At 59.6% G+C, this 19,347-nt stretch overlaps 1 protein-coding gene across 2 annotated transcripts in view; it reads right to left on the bottom strand.

Moving 5' to 3' along the window:
- Nucleotides 1-1,442: 1,442 nt before the first annotated feature.
- CROCC (ciliary rootlet coiled-coil, rootletin) overlaps nucleotides 1,443-19,347 on the bottom strand; it is a 38,531-nt gene continuing 20,626 nt past the window's right edge. The window contains exons 18-34 of one of the 2 annotated variants that reach the window (XM_069874748.1): nucleotides 19,069-19,220; nucleotides 17,989-18,090; nucleotides 17,780-17,914; nucleotides 16,181-16,312; nucleotides 14,081-14,319; nucleotides 12,641-12,800; nucleotides 12,398-12,565; nucleotides 10,615-10,951; nucleotides 9,620-9,747; nucleotides 9,415-9,535; nucleotides 7,962-8,119; nucleotides 6,838-7,041; nucleotides 5,897-6,097; nucleotides 5,664-5,813; nucleotides 4,220-4,297; nucleotides 3,451-3,582; nucleotides 1,443-1,920 (exon numbers count right to left, since the gene is read on the bottom strand). In XM_069874748.1, the coding sequence (XP_069730849.1) occupies nucleotides 1,870-1,920; nucleotides 3,451-3,582; nucleotides 4,220-4,297; nucleotides 5,664-5,813; nucleotides 5,897-6,097; nucleotides 6,838-7,041; nucleotides 7,962-8,119; nucleotides 9,415-9,535; nucleotides 9,620-9,747; nucleotides 10,615-10,951; nucleotides 12,398-12,565; nucleotides 12,641-12,800; nucleotides 14,081-14,319; nucleotides 16,181-16,312; nucleotides 17,780-17,914; nucleotides 17,989-18,090; nucleotides 19,069-19,220 (2,648 nt within the window). In that variant the 3' untranslated portion in view covers nucleotides 1,443-1,869. Of the gene's footprint in view, nucleotides 1,921-3,450; nucleotides 3,583-4,219; nucleotides 4,379-5,663; nucleotides 5,814-5,896; nucleotides 6,098-6,837; nucleotides 7,042-7,961; nucleotides 8,120-9,414; nucleotides 9,536-9,619; nucleotides 9,748-10,614; nucleotides 10,952-12,397; nucleotides 12,566-12,640; nucleotides 12,801-14,080; nucleotides 14,320-16,180; nucleotides 16,313-17,779; nucleotides 17,915-17,988; nucleotides 18,091-19,068; nucleotides 19,221-19,347 lie in introns of both variants that reach the window. The other variant, XM_069874747.1, reaches the window with a different exon arrangement.

The following is a 19,347-nucleotide window of genomic DNA, read 5'->3' as shown; positions in this document are numbered from 1 at the left end:
CCTAATTTTTCATCAAAATCTTCCCTCTTCCAATTTAAAGCCATTGCCCTTTGTCCTGTCATTCAAGACCTGTGGAAAAACTCCTTCCCCAGCCTTCCTGGAGCCCCTTTCAGCACTGGAAGCTGCTCTATGGTCTCCTGGTGCCTTCTCTTCTCCAGCCTGAACAACCCCAACTCTCTCAGCCTGTCCTCGTACAGGAGATGCTCCAGCCCTCACATCATCTCTGTGGCCTCCTCTGGCCTCACTCCAACAGCTCCATGTCCTTCCCGCACTGAGGACTCCAGAGCTGGACACAGGGCTCCAAGTTTGGTCTCCCCAGAGTGGAGCAGAGGGGCAGAATCCCCTCCCTCCCTGCTGGTCCCCCTGCTCTGGGTTCAGCCCAGGACGTGGTTGGTTTCTGGGCTGTGAGTGCACGTTGCCAGCTTATGTGGAGCTTCTCCTCCTCCAGCACCACAAGTCCTTCTATTTTCCATGTCACTTAGAGAACACAGTCCAGGGGTGTTTTCCAGGGAGTTTTCCCCATCCCCATCTCCATCCCCATCTCCATCTCCATCATCCCCATCTCCATCCCCATCTCCATCCCCATCATCCCCATCTCTATCATCCCCTTCTCCTTCTCCTTCTCCATCATGTCCATCATCCCCATCTCCATCATCTCCTTCTCCTTCCCCATCCCCATCCCCATCTCCATCTCCATCATCCCCTTCCCCATCTCCATCCCCATCCCCATCTCCATCCCCATCATCCCCATCATCCCCATCATCCCCTTCTCCTTCTCCTTCTCCATCATCTCCATCTCCATCATCTCCATCTCCATCCCCATCCCCATTATCTCCATCCCCATCCCCATTATCTCCATCCCCATCTCCATCTCCATCTCCATCTCCATCCCCATCATCCCCTTCTCCTTCTCCTCCTTCTCCTTCTTCTCCATCATCTCCATCTCCATCCCCATCATCCCCTTCTCCTTCTCCTCCTTCTCCTTCTCCATCATCTCCATCTCCATCCCCATCATCCCCTTCTCCTTCTCCTTCTCCATCATCTCCATCTCCATCTCCATTACCTCCATCTCCATCCCCATCCCCATCTCCGTCTCCATCATCTCCATCTCCATCTCAACCTCCACCTCCATCCCCATCTCCATTATCCCCATCTCCATCTCCATCTCCATTATCTCCATCTCCATCTCAACCTCCACCTCCACCTCCATCCCCATCCCCACCTCCATCCCCATCCCCATCCCATCCCCGCCCCTCGTGGCCTCATGGGCACGAGGGCTTCTTCTGCCCTTGGAGTTCAGCCCCCCAGAAAGGCTCCAGCCAAGGAGAGGGAGGGCAGCAGACCCCAAAAAGATGATGCTCGATGGCTGCGGTGCTGCCCTGCAGCTCTCCTAGAAGTAGGATTAATAAAAATAATTATTACCATTTCATTAATTGTCTTAATTTTATTAATTTTTACTATTTTTGTAGCATTTATTCTTTTTTTTAGCGTTTGTGATTATTTTTATTACTTAATTATTATTAATTCTTTTCATTTACTCTCTCCACCTTGGCTCAGCCCCCTACCTCCTCCTGCCCTGTAGCACCAGTAAAAACCACCAACTCCAAAAATAGTGCTATAAAAATGACATTATTTGCCAAAAAAACACCAAATAAGTCAGTTTTTTTGTTAGAAAAGGGGGAAATTAGAGGGAGTGGGGCTCACGGAGGGGGTTGAATGTGGTATTGGGGGGGGGAATAAATCAGGAGGATGAAAAAAATAGAATTTCCAACTTTTTGTTAAAAATTGCAATAGAAAAAAAGGGGAAAAACCACCAGTTGGGCCCCAAATTGTCTCACAAATGGTCCCCGTGCGGGGCCGGCGGGATCCTCAGGGGCTGGGGGGCTCGCGGCAAAGCTCGGGGCCCGTCGGCAGCGCCGCCTGCGGGAGGGGGACACGGGTCACCAGGGACCCCCCACGGGCACCCCAAAACCAGTCCCGAGCTGGAAGGAACCCAGTGCCCTCCCAGTGCCCTCCCAGTGCTCTCCCAGTGTCATCATCAGTGTCCTCCCAGCGCCATCCCAGTGCCCTCCCAGTGCCATCCCAGTGCTCTCCCAGTGTCATCATCAGTGTCCTCCCAGCGCCATCATCAGTGCCATCCCAGCGCCATCCCAGTGCCCTCCCAGCGCCATCCCAGTGCCCTCCCAGTGCCATCATCAGAGCCCTCCCAGTATCCCCCCGGTGCCCTTCCAGCGCCCCCCTAAGTGCCCTCCCAGTGCCCTCCCAGAGCCATCACCAGTGTCCCCGCAAACTGGGATGAGCCCAGTGCCCTCCCAGTGCCATCACTAGTGTCCCCACAAACTGGGGAGAGCCCAGTGCCCTCCCAGTGCTATCACCAGTGCTATCACCAGTGCCATCACCAGTGTCCCCACAAACTGGGGAGAGCCCAAGGCCCTCCCAGTGCCCTCCCAGTGCCCTCCCAGTGCCTTCCCAGTGCCATCACCAGTGTCCCCACAAACTGGGATGAGCCCAGTTCCCTCCCAGTGCCTTCCCAGTGCCATCATCAGTGTCCCCACAAACTGGGGAGAGCCCAGTGCCCTCCCAGTGCCTTCCCAGTGCCATCACCAGTGCCATCATCAGTGTCCCCACAAACTGGGATGAGCCCAGTGCCCTCCCAGTGCCTTCCCAGTGCCATCACCACTGTTCCCACAAACTGGGATGAGCCGAGTGCCCTCCCAGTGCCTTCCCAGTGCCATCACCACTGTTCCCACAAACTGGGATGAGCCGAGTGCCCTCCCAGTGCCTTCCCAGTGCCATCACCAGTGTCCCCACAAACTGGGGAGAGCCCAGTGCCCTCCCAGTGCCCTCCCAGTGCCCTCCCAGTGCCATCACCAGTGCCCTCCCAGTGCCATCACCAGTGCCCTCCCAGTGCCATCAACAGAGCCCTCCCAGTGTCCTCCCAGTGCCATCAACAGAGCCCTCCCAGTGCCCTCCCAGCTCCATCCCAGTGCCCTCCCAGTGCCATCACCAGTGCCCTCCCAGCACCCCCCTAAGTGCCCTCCCAGCACCATCTCAGTGTCCTCCCAGTGCCCTCCCAGTGCCCTCCCAGTTCCCTCCCAGTGCCCTCCCAGAGCCATCACCAGTGTCCCTGCAAACAGGGATGAGCCCAGTGCCCTCCCAGTGCCCTCCCAGTGCCCTCCCAGTGCTATCACCAGTGCCATCACCAGTGTCCCCACAAACTGGGGTGACCCCAGCGCCCTCCCAGTACATTCACCAGTATCCGTCCAAGCCTGCCTGTGCCCTGCAAAGAGCCCAGCGCCCTTCTTTGCAAGCACCAGCACCTTTCCAAACCTGAATGATCCCCCAAAAGAGCTCAGCACCCTCCTGCTGCAAGCGATGAGTGCACCCCGTGACCAGCAGCACCCAGGGGTGCTCCTACCTGCCCCCACCTCACCTGGCTCGGTGACCCACCTGCAGCACCTGGATGCGGTGCTGAGCCGCCACCAGCTCCCGCTCGGCCGTGCCCAGCGAGCGATCCAGCCGCCCTTTCTCCACCGAGAGCCGCAGCGAGTCCTCCTGCGTCTGCAGCTTCTCCCGCTCCACCTGAGCAGGAGAGAGGGGCAGGGAAATTGGGGGAGGGGGGTTACACCCCAATACTGCTGCACACCTCACTCCAACTGATAAATATATATAAAATAAAATAGAGTAAGTTGAATATATATATTACCTAGAAAATATAGCAAATATATCTATATTTTATATATAACACACAGCAATTAATCAATATATTAAATATTAGATGTAGCAGACAAAAATATCTGTATTTTACATATAAAATAGACATCTATATTAAAAATTTCCGCATTTTTAAGTGCATATAGAATCATAGAACGACCAGGTTGGAAAAGACCTACTGGATCATCGAGTCCAACCACATAGACTCAGAGCAGAGCAGCACGTGGCATGTGTATAAAGTACGTTATGCTTTAAAACTCATCGCATCATGGAACCACGGGATGGTTTGGGTTGGAAGGGACCTCCATGCCCATCCAGTTCCAGCCCCACCACGGGCAGGGACACCTCCCATGGGTCAGGGTGGTCAAAGCTCCATCCAAGCTGGCTTGGAACCCTCCAGAGATGGAGCAGCCACCTCTGCTCTGGGCAACCCGGGCCTCCTCATCCTCAGCGTGAAGAATTTCTTGCTAAGGTCTCCTCTCCATCTCCCCCCATTGGGTCGCACCTTGTGCAGGGTCTTCTTGAGGGCGCCGAGGTCCTTGTCGAGGCGCAGGGCGAGGCGCTCGGCCTCCCGCTTCTCGCCCTGCGTGCGGGTCAGAGCACGCTGCAGGCAACCCACCCGCTCCTGCAGCCCCCCGCGCTCCTCCTGCCGCAGCCGCAGCGCCTGCGGGGACACGGGGGCAGTGGGGCTGGGGGGGGCTGGGGGGGGGCAGTGGGGGCTGGGGGGCAGTGGGGGCTGGGGTGGGCAAGGAGGTCTGGAGGAAAGGAGGGCAAGAGGGGCAAGGGGTGCTGGGGGGCAATGGGGAGGAGATGGGTGCTGGGGGTGTGTGGAGGGCAAGGGGGGGCAAGGGGTGCTGGGGGCAATGGGGGGTAATGGGGAGGAGATGGGTGCTGGGGGGGCGTGGAGGGCAAGGGGTACTGGGGGCAGGGGGGGCAAGAGGTGCTGGGAGGCAAGGGGGGAAGAGGGGGCAATGGATGTTGGGGGCAGGGGGACTGGGGGGCATGAGGGGCTGGGGAGCAAGGGGGAAGGGGGGGCAATGGATGCTGGGGAGAAAGGGAGGGCAAAAGGGGAAAGGAGGGGTGGGGGGCTGGGGAAAAGGGGGGGCAATGGCTGCTGGGGGGCAAGGGGGGCTAGGGGGGCTGGGGGGCTAATGGATGCTGGGGGGCAAGGGGTGCTGTGGGGATGTGGGGGCTGTGGGGCAAGGGGGGCTCGGGGAAAAGAAGGTGCTGGAGGGAGTGGAGGGCAATGGGTGCTGGAGGGCATGGGGGGCAAGGGGTGCTGGGGGGGGAATGGGTGCTGGGAGGCATGGGGGGCCAAGAGGTGCTGGGGGGCAAGGGGGGTGTCGGGGGGCAATGGATGCTGTGGAGCAATGGGTGCTGGGAGGCAAGGGGAGCAAGGGGGGTTGGGGGGCATGGGGGGCAATTGGTGCTACGGGTGTAGGGGCACATGAGGGGCAAGGGGGGGCTGTGGGGACAAGGAGTGGTGGGGGACAGTGGGTGCTAGAGGGGGGCAATAGGTGCTGGGGGGGCAAGGGGTATTTGAGCTTGGGCACCGGGGGTGGTGCGAGGGGGCAAAGGATGGTGCATAGGGTGGCACAGGGTGCTGGGGCTGAGGGGGTCCATGGGGTGATGAAAGGGGGGGGTGGAAGGATGCTGGGGGGGGCAAGTATGCTGCAGGGGGCAGAAAGGGTGCTGGGGCATTGAAGGGGCCCATGGGATGGTGCCAGGGGGTTAAAGGATCCTGCAGGGGGGACGATGGAGTGCTGGGGACTGGGGGGGGCCATGGGCTGGTGCAAAGTGGGGTGAAGGACCCTGCATGGGGAGCTGCACGAGGGGCTGCATGGGGGCAAGTGGCTGCTTGGGGACGGGGCGGGGGGGGCAAAGGATTCTGCATGGGTGCAAGAGACACCGACCAGGGGCAAAGGAATTTGGGGTGCCCACCCCCTCACCTCCTGCTGCTGCCGGACCTGCATCTCCAGCTGCTCCTTGCTGCGCTGCAGGACCCCCTGCTCCTCCCGCAGCGCCCGCAGCTGCTCCCGCAGCGCTGCCTTCTCCTCCCGCGCCTCCGCCAGCGCCTGCCGTGCCACCTCCAGCCCCTCCTGCCATGCAGGAGACACCCAAGCTCACCCCCCCACCCAAGATCGAAGCACCCCGGTGTCACCCTAGGGTGCCGGTTGCCCACCTGCAGCGCCCGGCGGTCCAGCTCGCCGGCGGTCAGGGCGCTTTGGAGCTGCAGCAGTCGCTCGTGGGCCACGGTGCCATCGCCCGACACTGTAGGCACCACGCTCAGTGAGTCGTCCCTCGAGCCGCTCTCCGCCAATGTCACGCTTAGCCGCTCCATGGCCAGCTGCAACGAGCCAGCGCGCTGCTCGCTTTCTGCAAGCTACACCCCAAAACGAGAGTAAAATGAATATAAGGTGGGTGTGGGATGTGGCTGCCCCATCCCTGGAGGGGTTCAAAGCCAGGTTGGATGGGGCTTGGAGATCCTGATCCAGCAGGAGGTGCCCCTGCCCATGGGGTGGTGGATCTGGATGGGCTTTGAGGTCCCTTCCAACCCAAACCATTCCATGGTTCTACGAGAATCATTTAAAAAAGGGGGGATTTGGGGGAATTTGTGTTCATAGAATCATAGAATCACCAGGTTGGAAAGGACCCACTGGATCATCAAGTCCAACCATTCCCATCAATCACTAAACCATGTCCCTCAGCACCTCGTCCACCCGTCCCTTAAACCCCTCCAGGGAAGGGGACTCAACCCCCTCCCTGGGCAGCCTCTGCCAGTGACCAATGACCCTTTCCAGGAAATATTTTTTCCTGATGTCCAGCCTGAACCTCCCCTGGTGGAGCTTGAGGCCATTCCCTCTCGTCCTGTCCCCTGTCCCTTGGGAGAAGAGCCCAGCTCCCTCCTCTCCACAACCTCCTCTCAGGGAGTTGGAGAGAGCAATGAGGTCTCCCCTCAGCCTCCTCTTCTCCAGGATAAACACCCCCAGCTCTCTCAGACGCTCCTCTTGTTCTCCAGCCCCTTCCCCAGCTTCGTTGCTCTTCTCTGGACTCGCTCCAGAGCCTCAACATCCTTCTTGTGGTGAGGAGCCCAGAACTGACCCCAGGATTCGAGGTTCTTACCTGTTTCTGCAGCAGCTCAGCCCGGTCTTGCATCGTCCGTGCCTCTGCCTGCCGCTCGCTCAGTGCCAGCCGTGCCCGGTGCAGTTCGCCCTCCAGCACCCGCTGCTGCAGCTCCAGGCGGCTGCTCCGGCTTTCGGCCACTTCCAGCCGCCGCTTGGCATCCTGCAGCTCGGTCTCACCAGCTCGCACCGCGCTCAACCTCTCCTGTAGGGCACCGCATGGTTCGTAGAACCACAGCATCACTTTGTTGGAAAAGATCTTGGAGATCATCGAGTCCTAGCATACGTGTCCACCACTGAACCACACCCAAGAGCCTCATCTCCCCAGCTTTCAAACCCCTCCAGGTATGGAGACTCCACTACCACCCTGGGCAGCCTCCAACAGGGCCTGAGAACCCTTTCCATGAAGGAATTTTTCCTGATGTCCAATCTGAACCTCCTGTGGTGCAACTTGAGGCCATTTCCTCTCGTCCCATCGCTGTCCCTTGGGAGCAGAGCCCAGCACCCACCTCACCACAACCTCCTCTCCAGGAGCTGCACAGAACGATGAGGTCTCCCCTCAGCCTCCTCTTCTCTAGGATAAACCCCACAAGGTCCCTCAGACGCTGCCACAAGCCCTGTTCTCCAGACCCTTCCCAGCTCCGTTCCCTTCTCCAGACGCTCTCCAGCCCCTCCAGGTCCTTCTTGGAGTGAGGGGCCAGAACTGACCCCAGGATTCGAGGTGCAGCCTCCCCAGTGCCGAGTGCAGGGGACGATCCCTTCCCAGCTCCTGCTGGCCACCCCACGGCTGAGCCAAGCCAGGGTGCTGGTGGCCTCCTTGGCACCACTGCTGGCTCGTGTTCAGCCGCTGTCACCCAACACCCCCAGGTCTTTTTCCACCATGAAGATTCCCAGCCACTCTCCCCCACGCCTGGAGCTGCTCGGGGCTCTGGTGTCCCAAATGCAGGACTACGGCCGTGGCCATGGATCCAGCTTGTCCCGATCCCCCTGCGGAGCCTCCTCGCCCTCAAGATCAACCCTTCCACCCAACTTGGTGTCATCCTAAGGTTGCATCACCCTTCCCAAGGGTCGGTGCGGAGCAGGCAGGGACAGGGGCAGGAGGAGGTCCCCCCCAGCGATGCCCACCTGGACTGCTCGGCGTTCGCCCTCAGCCGCCTGCAGGCTCCGTTCCAGCTCCGTCACCTTCTCCCGCAGCGCCTGCCGCTCCCGCTCACCCTGTCGCAGCGTCTCCTCCTGCAGCTGCAGCGCAGCCTGGGTGCTGCTCAGCTCCGCGCCGCGACGCCCTGACAGAGCCACGGCCACACACCTTACTGGGGCATTACCAGTTGGACTGGGACGTACGGGGATTGCAGGGTCTCCTTTACCAGTTTAACTGGGATGTACAGGGATTGCAGGGTCTCTTTTACCAGTTGGACTGGGACGTACGGGGATTGCAGGGTCTCCTTTACCAGTTTAACTGGGATGTACGGGGATTGCAGGGTCTCTTTTACCAGTTGGACTGGGATGTACGGGGATTGCAGGGTCTCTTTTACCAGTTTAACTGGGATGTACAGGGATTGCAGGGTCTCTTTTACCAGTCTAACTGGGATGTACGGGGATTGCAGGGTCTCTTTTACCAGTTGGACTGGGACGTACGGGGATTGCAGGGTCTCTTTTACCAGTTGGACTGGGATGTACGGGGATTGCAGGGTCTCTTTTACCAGTTTAACTGGGATGTACAGGGATTGCAGGGTCTCTTTTACCAGTCTAACTGGGATGTACGGGGATTGCAGGGTCTCTTTTACCAGTTGGACTGGGACGTACGGGGATTGCAGGGTCTCTTTTACCAGTTGGACTGGGACGTACGGGGATTGCAGGGTCTCTTTTACCAGTTGGACTGGGACGTACGGGGATTGCAGGGTCTATTTTACCATTTTAACTGGGATGTACGGGGATTGCAGGGTCTCTTTTACCAGTTTAACTGGGATGTACAGGGATTGCAGGGTCTCTTTTACCAGTCTAACTGGGATGTACGGGGATTGCAGGGTCTCTTTTACCAGTTGGACTGGGATGTACGGGGATTGCAGGGTCTCTTTTACCAGTTGGACTGGGATGTACGAGGGTGACAGGGTCTCTTTTACCACTTGGACTGGGACATACGGGGATTGCAGGGTCTCTTTTACCAGTTTAACTGGGATGTATGGGTTTGCAGGGTCTGTTAACCAGTTGGACTGGGATTTACTGGGAACATGCAAAGCCTTTACCAGTTTTATTGGGGTTTACGGGCAATGTAAAAGGGATTTTTACCAGTTTAACTGGGCTTTCTCGATGAGTGCTTTACCAGTTTGGCTGGGATTTACTGGGCAGGTGTGAGGGGTTTATTGGGATTTACAGGGTTCACACAGGAGGTTTTATCACGTTTAGCAATATTTTGGGGTCATGGTTCAGGAAAAACCTGCAGTCCCAGGCACCGTCACCACCCTGCCCTGTGCCTCAGTTTCCCCAAAAGCCTCATCTCGCTGGTGAGGCTCCAGCACAGGATGAATCACCCCAAATCTCACAATTTAAGGGGGAAACACCTCAAAAAATCCCCCATCACCTTCATCCCTCTCAGCCACGAGCTTCTGGAGCTGCTGCGCGTGGGCGCTGGCCTTGTCCCGCTGCTCCTCCGCCTCCCGCAGCCGCCGGCCCAGGCTGCCCACCTGCCCCCGCAGCTCCTCCTGGGGCAGAAAATGGGGTGAGAATGGGGTTTTTCGGTGAAAATATGGGGTTTTAGGGGTGTTTAAAGGGGAGGGGAGGGGTACCCGTTCCCGCTGCGCATCCTGCAGCTGGCGCAGGAAATCTCGCAGGGCTGCTCGAACCGCTTCGGGCTCGGCAGCTGCATCGGGGTCTGGGGAGGAGGAAGGGGTCCCCGAGCCTTCCGGAGCCCCACCTGCACGGGGACAAAGCGGGTGGCATGGGGGACATGGAGGGGATGGAGAAAGGGGGTGTTGGGGACCCCAGGGATGGAGCAAGCGGGGATGGGCACCCCAGGGATGGAGAAAGGGGGGATAGGGAACCCCAGGGATGGAGAAAGGGGTGATGGGGACACCAGAGATGAAGAAAGGGGGGATGGAGACCCCAGGGATGGAGCAAGGAGGTGGTGGGGACACCAGGGATGGAGCAAGGGGCAATAGGGAACCCCAGGGATGGAGCAAAGAGGGGATGGAGACACCAGGGATGGAGAAACGGGGGATGGGGACCCCAGGGAGGGAGAAAGGGAGGGTGGGGACCCCAGGGATGGAGCAAGTGGGTGATGAGGACACTAGGGATGGAGAAAGGGGGGATGGGGACCCCAGGGATCGAGCAAGGGGTTGATGGGGACGCCCAGGATGAAGAAAGGGGGTGATGGCGACACCAGGAATGGAGCAAAGCAGGGATAGGGACACCAGGGGTGGAGCAAGGGGGTGATGGGGACACCAGGGATGGAGAAAGGGGTGATTGGGGACCCCTGGGATGGAGCAAGGCGGGGATGGGGACACCAGGGATGGAGAAAGGGGGTGATGGGGACACCAGGGGTGCAGGGGATGGAGCAAGAGGGTGATGGGGACACAGGGAATGGAAAAATGGAATATGGGGGTAATGCAGGAATGCAGGGGACGGAGCTTTGGGGTACGGAGACCCCTACAGAAAGGGCTGCAGGGGATGGAGCAATGGGATAGGAGAGACCCACAGGGGCACAGGGCTCGGGGCACTGCAGCGGGATACATCCCCTGCCCCTAAGCAGGGGACAGTGCAGCAGGTCCCCAGGAGCTCTCACCCTTGCCCGGGGAGCCGGCCCGTGCCCGGCCGATGCCCATGGTCCGGCGTAGGGCGGACTGGATGCCACCCAGGCGGGTTTCAGCATCCCGGCGCAGCGCTTCGCCGCGAGCCAGCTCGGCTTCCAGCCCCTGCGCACGACCCTCGGCCACGCTCAGCCGCAGGCTCAGCTCGGCCGCTTCGTCCCGCGCAGCCTCCACCTTCAGCTGCAGGTTGCGGGCATCGGCCAGCAGCTTCTTCTCGTTGCCACGAGCCTCTTCCAAGCTGCGGGCCAGGTCCTTCTCCCGCTGCCGAAATTCACTCTCCGCCTCCGACAGTCGCCGCTGCAGGAGCCGGAGCTGGGGGACACGGAAAGGGGGTGATGGAGACAGGGAGGAGGCAGAGGATGGAGGGATGGAGGGATCGGGATGCAGGGGATGGAGTGATGGGGTGCAAGGGATGGAGCACAGGGTGATGGAAATTCAAGGAATTGAGAGATAGGTTGATGGGGACCCCCAAGGATGGAAGAACAGGACACAGGGGAACCCAGGGATGCAAGGGATGGAGCAATGGGCTAGTGGGGTACAAGGGATGGAGCACAGGATAGTGGCGATGCAAGGGATGGAGAAATAGGGTGATGGGGACCCCCAAGGATGGAAGAACAGGGCATGGGGGACCCCAGGGATGGAGCAATGGGCTAATGGGGTATAAGGGATGGAGAACAGGGTGATGGAGACGTGAGGAATGGAGCACAGGGTGATGGAGATGCAAGGGATGGAGCGCAGGGTGATAGGGACATGCAAGGATGGAAGAACAGGGCATGGGGGACCCCAGGGATGGAGCAATGGGCTAATGGGGTATAAGGGATGGAGAACAGGATGATGGAGATGTGAGGAATGGAGCACAGGGTGATGGAGATGTGAGGAATGGAGCACAGGGTGATGGAGATGCAAGGGATGGAGCGCAGGGTGATAGGGACATGCAAGGATGGAAGAACAGGGCATGGGGGACCCCAGGGATGCAAGAGATGGAGCAATGGGCTAATGGAGTACAAGGGATGGAGAACAGGGTGATGGGGGAACCTAAGGACACGGGAGACACAACAACAGGGTGATGGAGATGCAGGGGGTGGAGCAACGCGGTGATGGTGACCTCCAGGGATGGGGTGATGGGGTACTGGGGACCCTTGGGAACTCAGAGGAAGCAGCAACAGGGTGTTGAGGATACGAAGGGTGGACCACAGGGTGATGGAAGAGGAGGAGATGGAGAACAGGGTGACGGAGACCCCAGGGAGGCAGGGGATGGAGCAATGGGGCAATGGGGACCCCCAGGGATGGAAGAACAGGGCATGGGGGACTCCAGGGATGCAAGGGATGGAGAAATGGGCTAATGGGGTACAAGGGATGGAGCACAGGGTGGTGGAGATGCAAGTGATGGAGCAGCGGGGTGATGGGGACCCGCAAGGATGGAAGAACAGGTCATGGGGGACCCCAGGGATGCAAGGGATGGAGCAATGGGGCGATGGGGACCCCCAAGGATGGGGCGATGAGGACCCCCAAGGGTGGAGCGATGGGGCTTGGAGGGGACCTAGTGATGGGGAGATGGGTTATTGAGGACCTCAGGGTTGTAGGGGATGGAGTGCTGGGGTGATGGGGACACCCGGGGACAACAGGCCTAGAGCAAGGGGATGATGGGGGTGCAAGGGATGCCCCCAGGAATGCAGGGCAGAACGTAGAGGGTGATGGGGACACTCTGGGATGCTGAGCACCAAGCAACGAAGCTGGAGACCCTTGGGGAACCCCAACCTCTTTCCTGGCAGCCTCCACGCTGGCCTCGCTCTCTGCCACCTTCTGCCGGAGGCCGAGGGCTTCGCGCCGGCTCTCCTCCTCCCGCTGCTCCTCCAGGGCCACGCGTGCCTGCAGCTCACCCACCTCCTTGCTCCTCTTGCTGTTCTCGCTGTCCAGGTCCTTCACCTGCTCAAGGAGGAGGCTCGGTGGCACCTTAAATTGGGGCTCCGGGCTATTTGCCACCCTCCTCCTCCCCCTCACCTGCCGGCGCAGCTCCTGCAGCTCCCGGCGGGCGTCGAGGCGGGCGCGTTCCAGCTCCCGCAGCGTCGCCCGCAGCTCCATCACCTCGCGGTCCGCAGCCTCCCGCCCGTCCTCCACCAGCGCCAGGCGCTGCTCCTTCTCCTCGCTGGCGCGCTTCAGGCTGCGGGACAGGGGAGAAGGGGCTGCCAGCACCCCCCAGGGCCACCACCAAAGCCCCCAGCATCTCCCCAGCTCCAGCACCAACCCAACCACCCCCTGCCCTCAGCCAAACCCCACCCTGAGCATCCCGCTCCCCACTGCAGGCTTCCCTCCATCCCTGGTGTCCCTCCATCCCTGGTGTCCCCTGACCTTGGAGATCCCTTCCCAAGCTCCTCTCAGCCCCAGCACCCTGCTCCAGCACATCCCCCCATCCCCAAGCTTCCATCCTCTTGTCTCGAGCATCATCCCAACCCCAAGCATCACCCTCCAAGGCATCACACCACCCCCTGCATCTCCTGACTTGATTGTCTCCTTGTCCCAGCCATCACCCTTATCTCAACCATCGCCCTGACACCAACCATTCCCTTCCAAGATGCTGCATCGCACCGTGTAAGACCCAACTTGGGCATCCCATGGTCCTGAGCATCACCTTGACCCCAAACACAAACTTTGCATCACCCCTTGCATCTTCCAACTTGAGCATCCCCTTGTCCTGAGCATCACCCTGACCTCAAGCAACCAAAATATTGCACCAACTCATGCATCTCCTGACCTGAGCATCATCCCAAGACTAAGCATCACCCGCTCCAAAGCATCACACCATCCCCTGCATTGCTCATCTTGACCATGTCCTTATCCTAAACATCAACCCAACTGTGAGCATCCAAAACATCACATTATCCCCTGCATCTCCCAACTTGGTCATCCTCTTGTCCTGATATCCTTCTGATCTTGAACCTCTGAAACATCGCACTACCCCATGCCTCTTCCAATTCTGAGCATCACTCCAAGACCCAGCATCATCCTCCAAGGCATCACACCATCCCCTGCATCTCCTGGCCTGATTATCCTCTTGTCCCAACCATCATCCTCATCCTGACCACCATCCTGACCCCCAACATCACCTCTCAAGGCATCACATCACCCCCTGTGGACATCCCGTGATCCTGAGCATCACCACCCTGACCCAAATCATCACCTTCCGAGACATCACATCCCTCTCGGCATCTCCTAACCTCATTGTCCTCTTGCCCCAACCATCAACCTTGTCCTGACCACCATCCCCACCCCAAACATCACCTCTCAAGGCATCACATCACGCCTAGTGGACATCCCATGATCCTGAGCATCTCCTTAACCCCAAGCGCCACCTCTCAAGACATCACATCACCCTCTGCATCTCCCAACTTGACCATCCCCTTGTCCTGAGCACCTCCCAGACGTGGAGCACCCAACCCTCACCTGATGCGCTCTCCCTCGGCGCGTCGCAGGGCCGCTCGCAGCTCCTCGTTGGAGCGCCGCAGGGCCTCCTTCTCCCTCGCCTGGTCCCCCAGGGCTCGCCGAGCTTCCTGCGCCTGGCGCCGCTGCAGCTCCCGGCTCTCCCGGCTCTCCCGGGCCTCGCGCTGAGCCTCCAGCAGCTCCCGCTGCCCCGCGGCCCGCGCCTCCGACAGCAACCGCAGCTGCGCCCGCGCATCCTCCACCTGCGCATGGGGCGCGTACAGGGGATTGGGGGTGGGATGGGGTTTAGGGGAGAAATTTGGGGATAGGATGGGATTTAAGGGGGATTTGGGGGGTGGGGGTGGGGTTTGGGGGGCATTTGGGGGTTAGGATGCAGTTTAGGGGGGATTGGGATGGGGTTTTAGGGGGATTTTGGGGTTGGGATGGGGTTTAGGGGAGAAATTTGGGGATATTACAGAGTATAAGGGGGATTTGGGGGATTGGGATGGGGTTCGGGGGGGCATTTGGGGGTTAGGATGGAGTTTAGGAGGGGATTAGGATGGGGTTTCCAGGGATTTGGGGGTTTCGATGGGCCTTATGGGAGAAATTTTGGGATAGGATGGGGATTAAGGGGGATTTTGGGATAGGGATGAGGGTTGGGGCGCATTTGGGGGTTAGGATGGAGGTTAGGGGGGATTTGGGCGTTGGAATGAGGTTTAAGGGGATTTTGGATGGTGGGATGGGGTTTAAGGGGAATTTAGAATGGGGTTTGGGGGGCATTTGGGGGTTAGGATGGAGTTTAGGGGGGACTGGGATGTGGTTTAGGGGACAATTTGGGGGATAGGATGGGGATTAAGGGCGATTTTGGGGATTGGGATGGGGTTTGGGTGAGCATTTGGGGGTTAGGATGGAGTTCAGGGGGGATTTGGGGGTTGGAATGAGGTTTAGGAGGGTTTTGAGTGGTGGGATGGGGTTTAGGGAAGAAAATTTGGGGATAGGATGGTGCTTAAGGGGGATTTGGGGGATTGGGATGGGGTTCAAGGGGGATTTGGGGGACTGAGATGGGGTTTAGGGGGGCATTTGGAGGTTAGGATGGAGTTTAGGGGGGATTTGGGGCTTGCAATGAGGTTTAGGGGGATTTTGGATGGTGGGATGGGGTTTAAGTGGAATTTGGAATGGGGTTTGGGGGGGCATTTGGTGGTTAGGATGGAGTTCAGGGGGGATTGAGATAGGGTTTGGGAGATTTTAGGATTGGGATGGGGTTTAGGGGAGGAAATTTGGGGATAGGATGGGGCTTAAGGGGGATTTGGGGGATTGGGATGGGGTTTGGGGGGGCATTTAGGGGGTAGGATGGAGTTTAGGGGGAATTGAGATGGAATTTAGGGTGATTCTGGGGTTGGGTTGGGGTTTAGGGGAGGAAATTTGGGAATAGGATGGGGCTTAATGGGGATTTTGGGGATTAGGATGGGGTTTGGGGGCATTTGGTCATTAGGATGGAGTTTAGCGGGGGATTGGGATGAGGTTTAGGTGAGGAAATTTGGGGATAGGAAGGGGCTTAAGGGAGAATTCGGGGACTGGGATGGGGTTTGGGGGGGCATTTGGGTATTGGGATGGTTTTGGGGGACATTTGGGGGTTAGGATGGAGTTTAGGGCAGATTTGGGGGTTGCGATGAGGTTTAGGGGGATTTGGGGGATTGGGATGGGGTTTAGGGGAAAAATTTGGGGATAGGATAGGGATTAAGGGGGATTTTTGGGATTGGGATGGTGTTGAGGGGAGAAATTTGGGGATAGGATGGGATTTAAGCAGGATTTTGGGGATTGGGATGCAGTTTGGGGGCATTTGGGGGTTAGGATGGAGGTTAGGGGGGATTGGGGGGTTGGGATGAAGTTTAAGGGGAATTTGGAATGGGGTTTGGGGGGCATTTGGTGGTTAGGGTGGAGTTTAGGGGGGGGATTGGGATGGGGTCTAGGGGGATTTTTGGGTGTTGGGATGGGGTTTAGGGGAGAAATTTGGATATAGGATGGGGTTTAGGAGGGAATTTGGGGATTGGGATGAGGTTTGAGGTTCATTTGCGGGTTAGGATGGAGTTTTTTGGGGGGGATTGGGTTTTGGGGGGGTCTGACCTCGCGCAGGGCACTGTCCCGCTGCTTGCCCGCTGCCTTCGCCTGCTCCCGCAGCATCTTCAGCTCCTGCTCGTGGGTGGCTGATTCCTCCTGCAGCTGCAGGCGCAGGGAGCGCAGCTCCACAGCCAGGCCCTGCACAGGGACCCCTCAGACACCCCCCAAGGAAAAACGGGGGGTCCCAGGGAAGGAAAAGGGGGGGGCCTGGGATTGAGATGAGGATGGTGCAGGGATGAGGATGCTCAGGGGCAGGAGGGGGGATAGACATGGGGTTTGCAATGGGGGGGGCACTGGGGGTGCCCAGGCATTGGGGGGCAACAAGGTGGGGGGTGGGGGGGCACGGGGATTGCTGGGGGGGTGCCCAGGATTAGGGGGTGCAATGGGAGGGCAATATGGGGTGCCCAGGAATGGGGGGTGCAACGGGGGGGTATGTGGGGTACCCAGGCATGGAGGTTGCAATGGGGGGGGGGGCATGCGGGGTACACAGGCAATGGGGGGGACATGGAGGGTACCCAGCAATGAGGAGGGTGCAGTGGGGGGCATATAGGGGGTGCCCAGGCAGGGTCGGTGCAATGGAGGGGTCTATGGGGGGGCTGGGGGGGGGCATCGGTGACACCCAGATATAGAGGGTGCAATGGGGGGGCGTGGGGGGTGCCGAGGCATGGGGGTTGTAATGGGGGGTATGGGGCGTGCCCAGGATTTGTGGGTGCAATGGGGGGTATGGGGGGTTGCCCCGCATGGGGGGGTGCAATGGGGGGGGTTGGGGGGTACCCAGGCATTGGGGGGGGCAAAGGAGGGGCTGCAAGGGGAGGGGGGTAGGCGTTGGGGATGCAGTGGCAGGTGTACCCCAGTATGGGGGTTTGCAATGGGGGGAGGAATGAGGGGGGGGAAAGGCATTGGGGTTGGGGTGATTGGGGGGCACAGGGGTCACCCAGGCATGGGGGGTGCAATGAGGGGGTATGGGGGGATTGCAATGGGGGGTGGGGCATGGGGGTACCCAGGAATGGAGGTTGCAATGGGGGGGGGACATGGGGGGTGCCCAGGCATGGGGGGTGCAATGGGGGGGGCATGGGGTGTGCCTAGGCACTGGGTGGGGCAACAAGGTGGGGTTGCATTAGGGGGTGCCCATGATTTGGGGGGTGCAATGGGGGGGGGCGTCACGGGGGTGCCCAGAAATGGGGGTTGAAATGGTGGGGGCATGGGGGGTACCCAGGAATGAGGGGGGGTGCAATGGGGGGGGTGCATGGGGGGTACCCAGGCATTGGGGTTGCATTGGAGGGGGCAATAGGGGATGTCCAGGCATGGGGGTGCAATGGGGGGCAATAGGGGGTGCCCAGGAGTTGGGGGGTGCAATGAGGGGGTATGGGGGTTGCCCAGGCATGGGGGGGTAAAGGGGGGGTTTTAATGGGGGGCCATGGGGGTGTACCCAGGACTGGGGGATGCAATGGGGGTTGTTTGGGGGGTGCCCAGGCATGGAGGGGTGCAATGGGGGATGCAATGAGGGGGCTATAGGGGGTGCCCAGGCATGGGGGTCTCAGGGGGGGGACATGTGGGGCTCGGTGCCGTTCTAGGGGGGCCCTAGTCCCCCCCCCATCTCCCCACCTGCTCCTTCTCCTGGTGCTCGGTGACCTCTCTGCGCTGCAGCTCGATCTGCGCCGCGGCCTCGTCCAGGCTGCGCTGCAGCCCCTGCAGCGCCTGCGCCGCTGCAGCCCTCTCCTCCTCCTGCAGCGCCAGCGCCTGCGGGGGGACACGGCTCAGGGCGGGGGGGACACCCCAAAACCCACCCCGGGGGGGACCCGTCAGGCACCCACCTGCTGCCGCTCGGCCTCGCGCTCCCGCTGCGTCGACGCCAGCTCGGCCGCCAGCGACTCCTGCGCCCGCGCCAGCCGCTCGCGCTCCGCATCCAGCTCCTCCTGCACCCCGAAAAGGAACCCCGAAAATAGAGATGAGCCCCAAACACAGAGATGAGTCCCAAAAACTGAGCTGAGCCCCGAAACAAGAGCTGAGCCCCCAAACCAGAGCTGAGCCCCCAAACCAGCACTGAGCCCCAAAAACAGAGATGAGCCCCAAAAGTGCACCCCAAAAACAGACCTGAGCCCCAAAATCAGGGCTGAGCCCCCAAAACAGAGATGAGCTCCAAAACCAGGGCTGAGCCCCAAAACCAGAGATGAGTCCCAAAAACTGAGCTGAGCCCCAAAAACAGAGGTGAGCCCTGAAAACAGAGCTGAGCCCCCAAACCAGCGCTGAGTCCCCAAACCAGTGCTGAGCCCCAAGACCAGAGCTGAGCCCCGAAAATAGAGATGAGTCCCAAAAACTGAGCTGAGTCCCGAAACCAGAGCTGAGCCCCAAAACCAGAGGTGAGCCCCAAAAACAGAGCTGAGCCCCCAAACCAGAGCTGAGCCCCCCAAAAGAGTTGAGCCTCAAAACCAGCACTGAGCCCCAAAACCAGAGCTGAGCCCCTAAACCAGCGCTGAGCCCCCAAACCAGCGCTGAGCCCCAAGACCAGGGCTGAGCCCCAAACCAGAGCTGAGCCCCCAAACCAAAAACAGAGCTGAGCCCCCAAACCAGCACTGAGGCCCCAAACCAAAAATAGAGCTGAACCCCAAAACAAGCACGGAGCCCTGAAACCAACCCTGAGTCCCCAAAACAGCCCCAAACCCCAAAACCCAGCACTGAACCTCAAAAACGAGCACCACATCCCCCAAAACCCAGCATCACACCCCAAAACCAGCCGCAAACCTCAGCATTTTACCCCAAACCTCAACATTTCACCCCAAAACCTCAGTGTTTCACTCCAAAGCTCAGCATTTCACCCCAAAAACTTCTCATTTAGCCCCAAAGCTCAGTCCTTCCCCCCAAAACCTCGGCGTTCACCCCAGGTCGGTGCCCACCTTGTGGCACTGCAGGCGGTGGAGCTCGTCGCGGTGGGCGTCGCGGGCGCGCTGCAGGGCCGCTGCCACCGCCGCAGCCTCCGCCGCCGCCGCCGCCTCCCGCTGCGCCTGCAGCTCCTGCGCCCGCGCCTGCTGCACCACAGCCAGCTCCGCTGCACGGACACACAGCACAGGGGACACCGGGGTGGGGGGAGAGGGGTGAGGGTGAGGAGACAGGGATGGAGAAGTGTAAGGATGGATAGATGAGGAAAGAACGTAAATGGATGGATGGATGGATGG

Source organism: Phaenicophaeus curvirostris, chromosome 22 (assembly GCF_032191515.1).
Source record: "Phaenicophaeus curvirostris isolate KB17595 chromosome 22, BPBGC_Pcur_1.0, whole genome shotgun sequence".
NCBI lineage: Eukaryota > Metazoa > Chordata > Aves > Cuculiformes > Cuculidae > Phaenicophaeus > Phaenicophaeus curvirostris.
The sequence above is the reverse complement of the archived record's forward strand: the minus strand, read 5'-3'. Positions and strand labels throughout refer to the sequence as shown.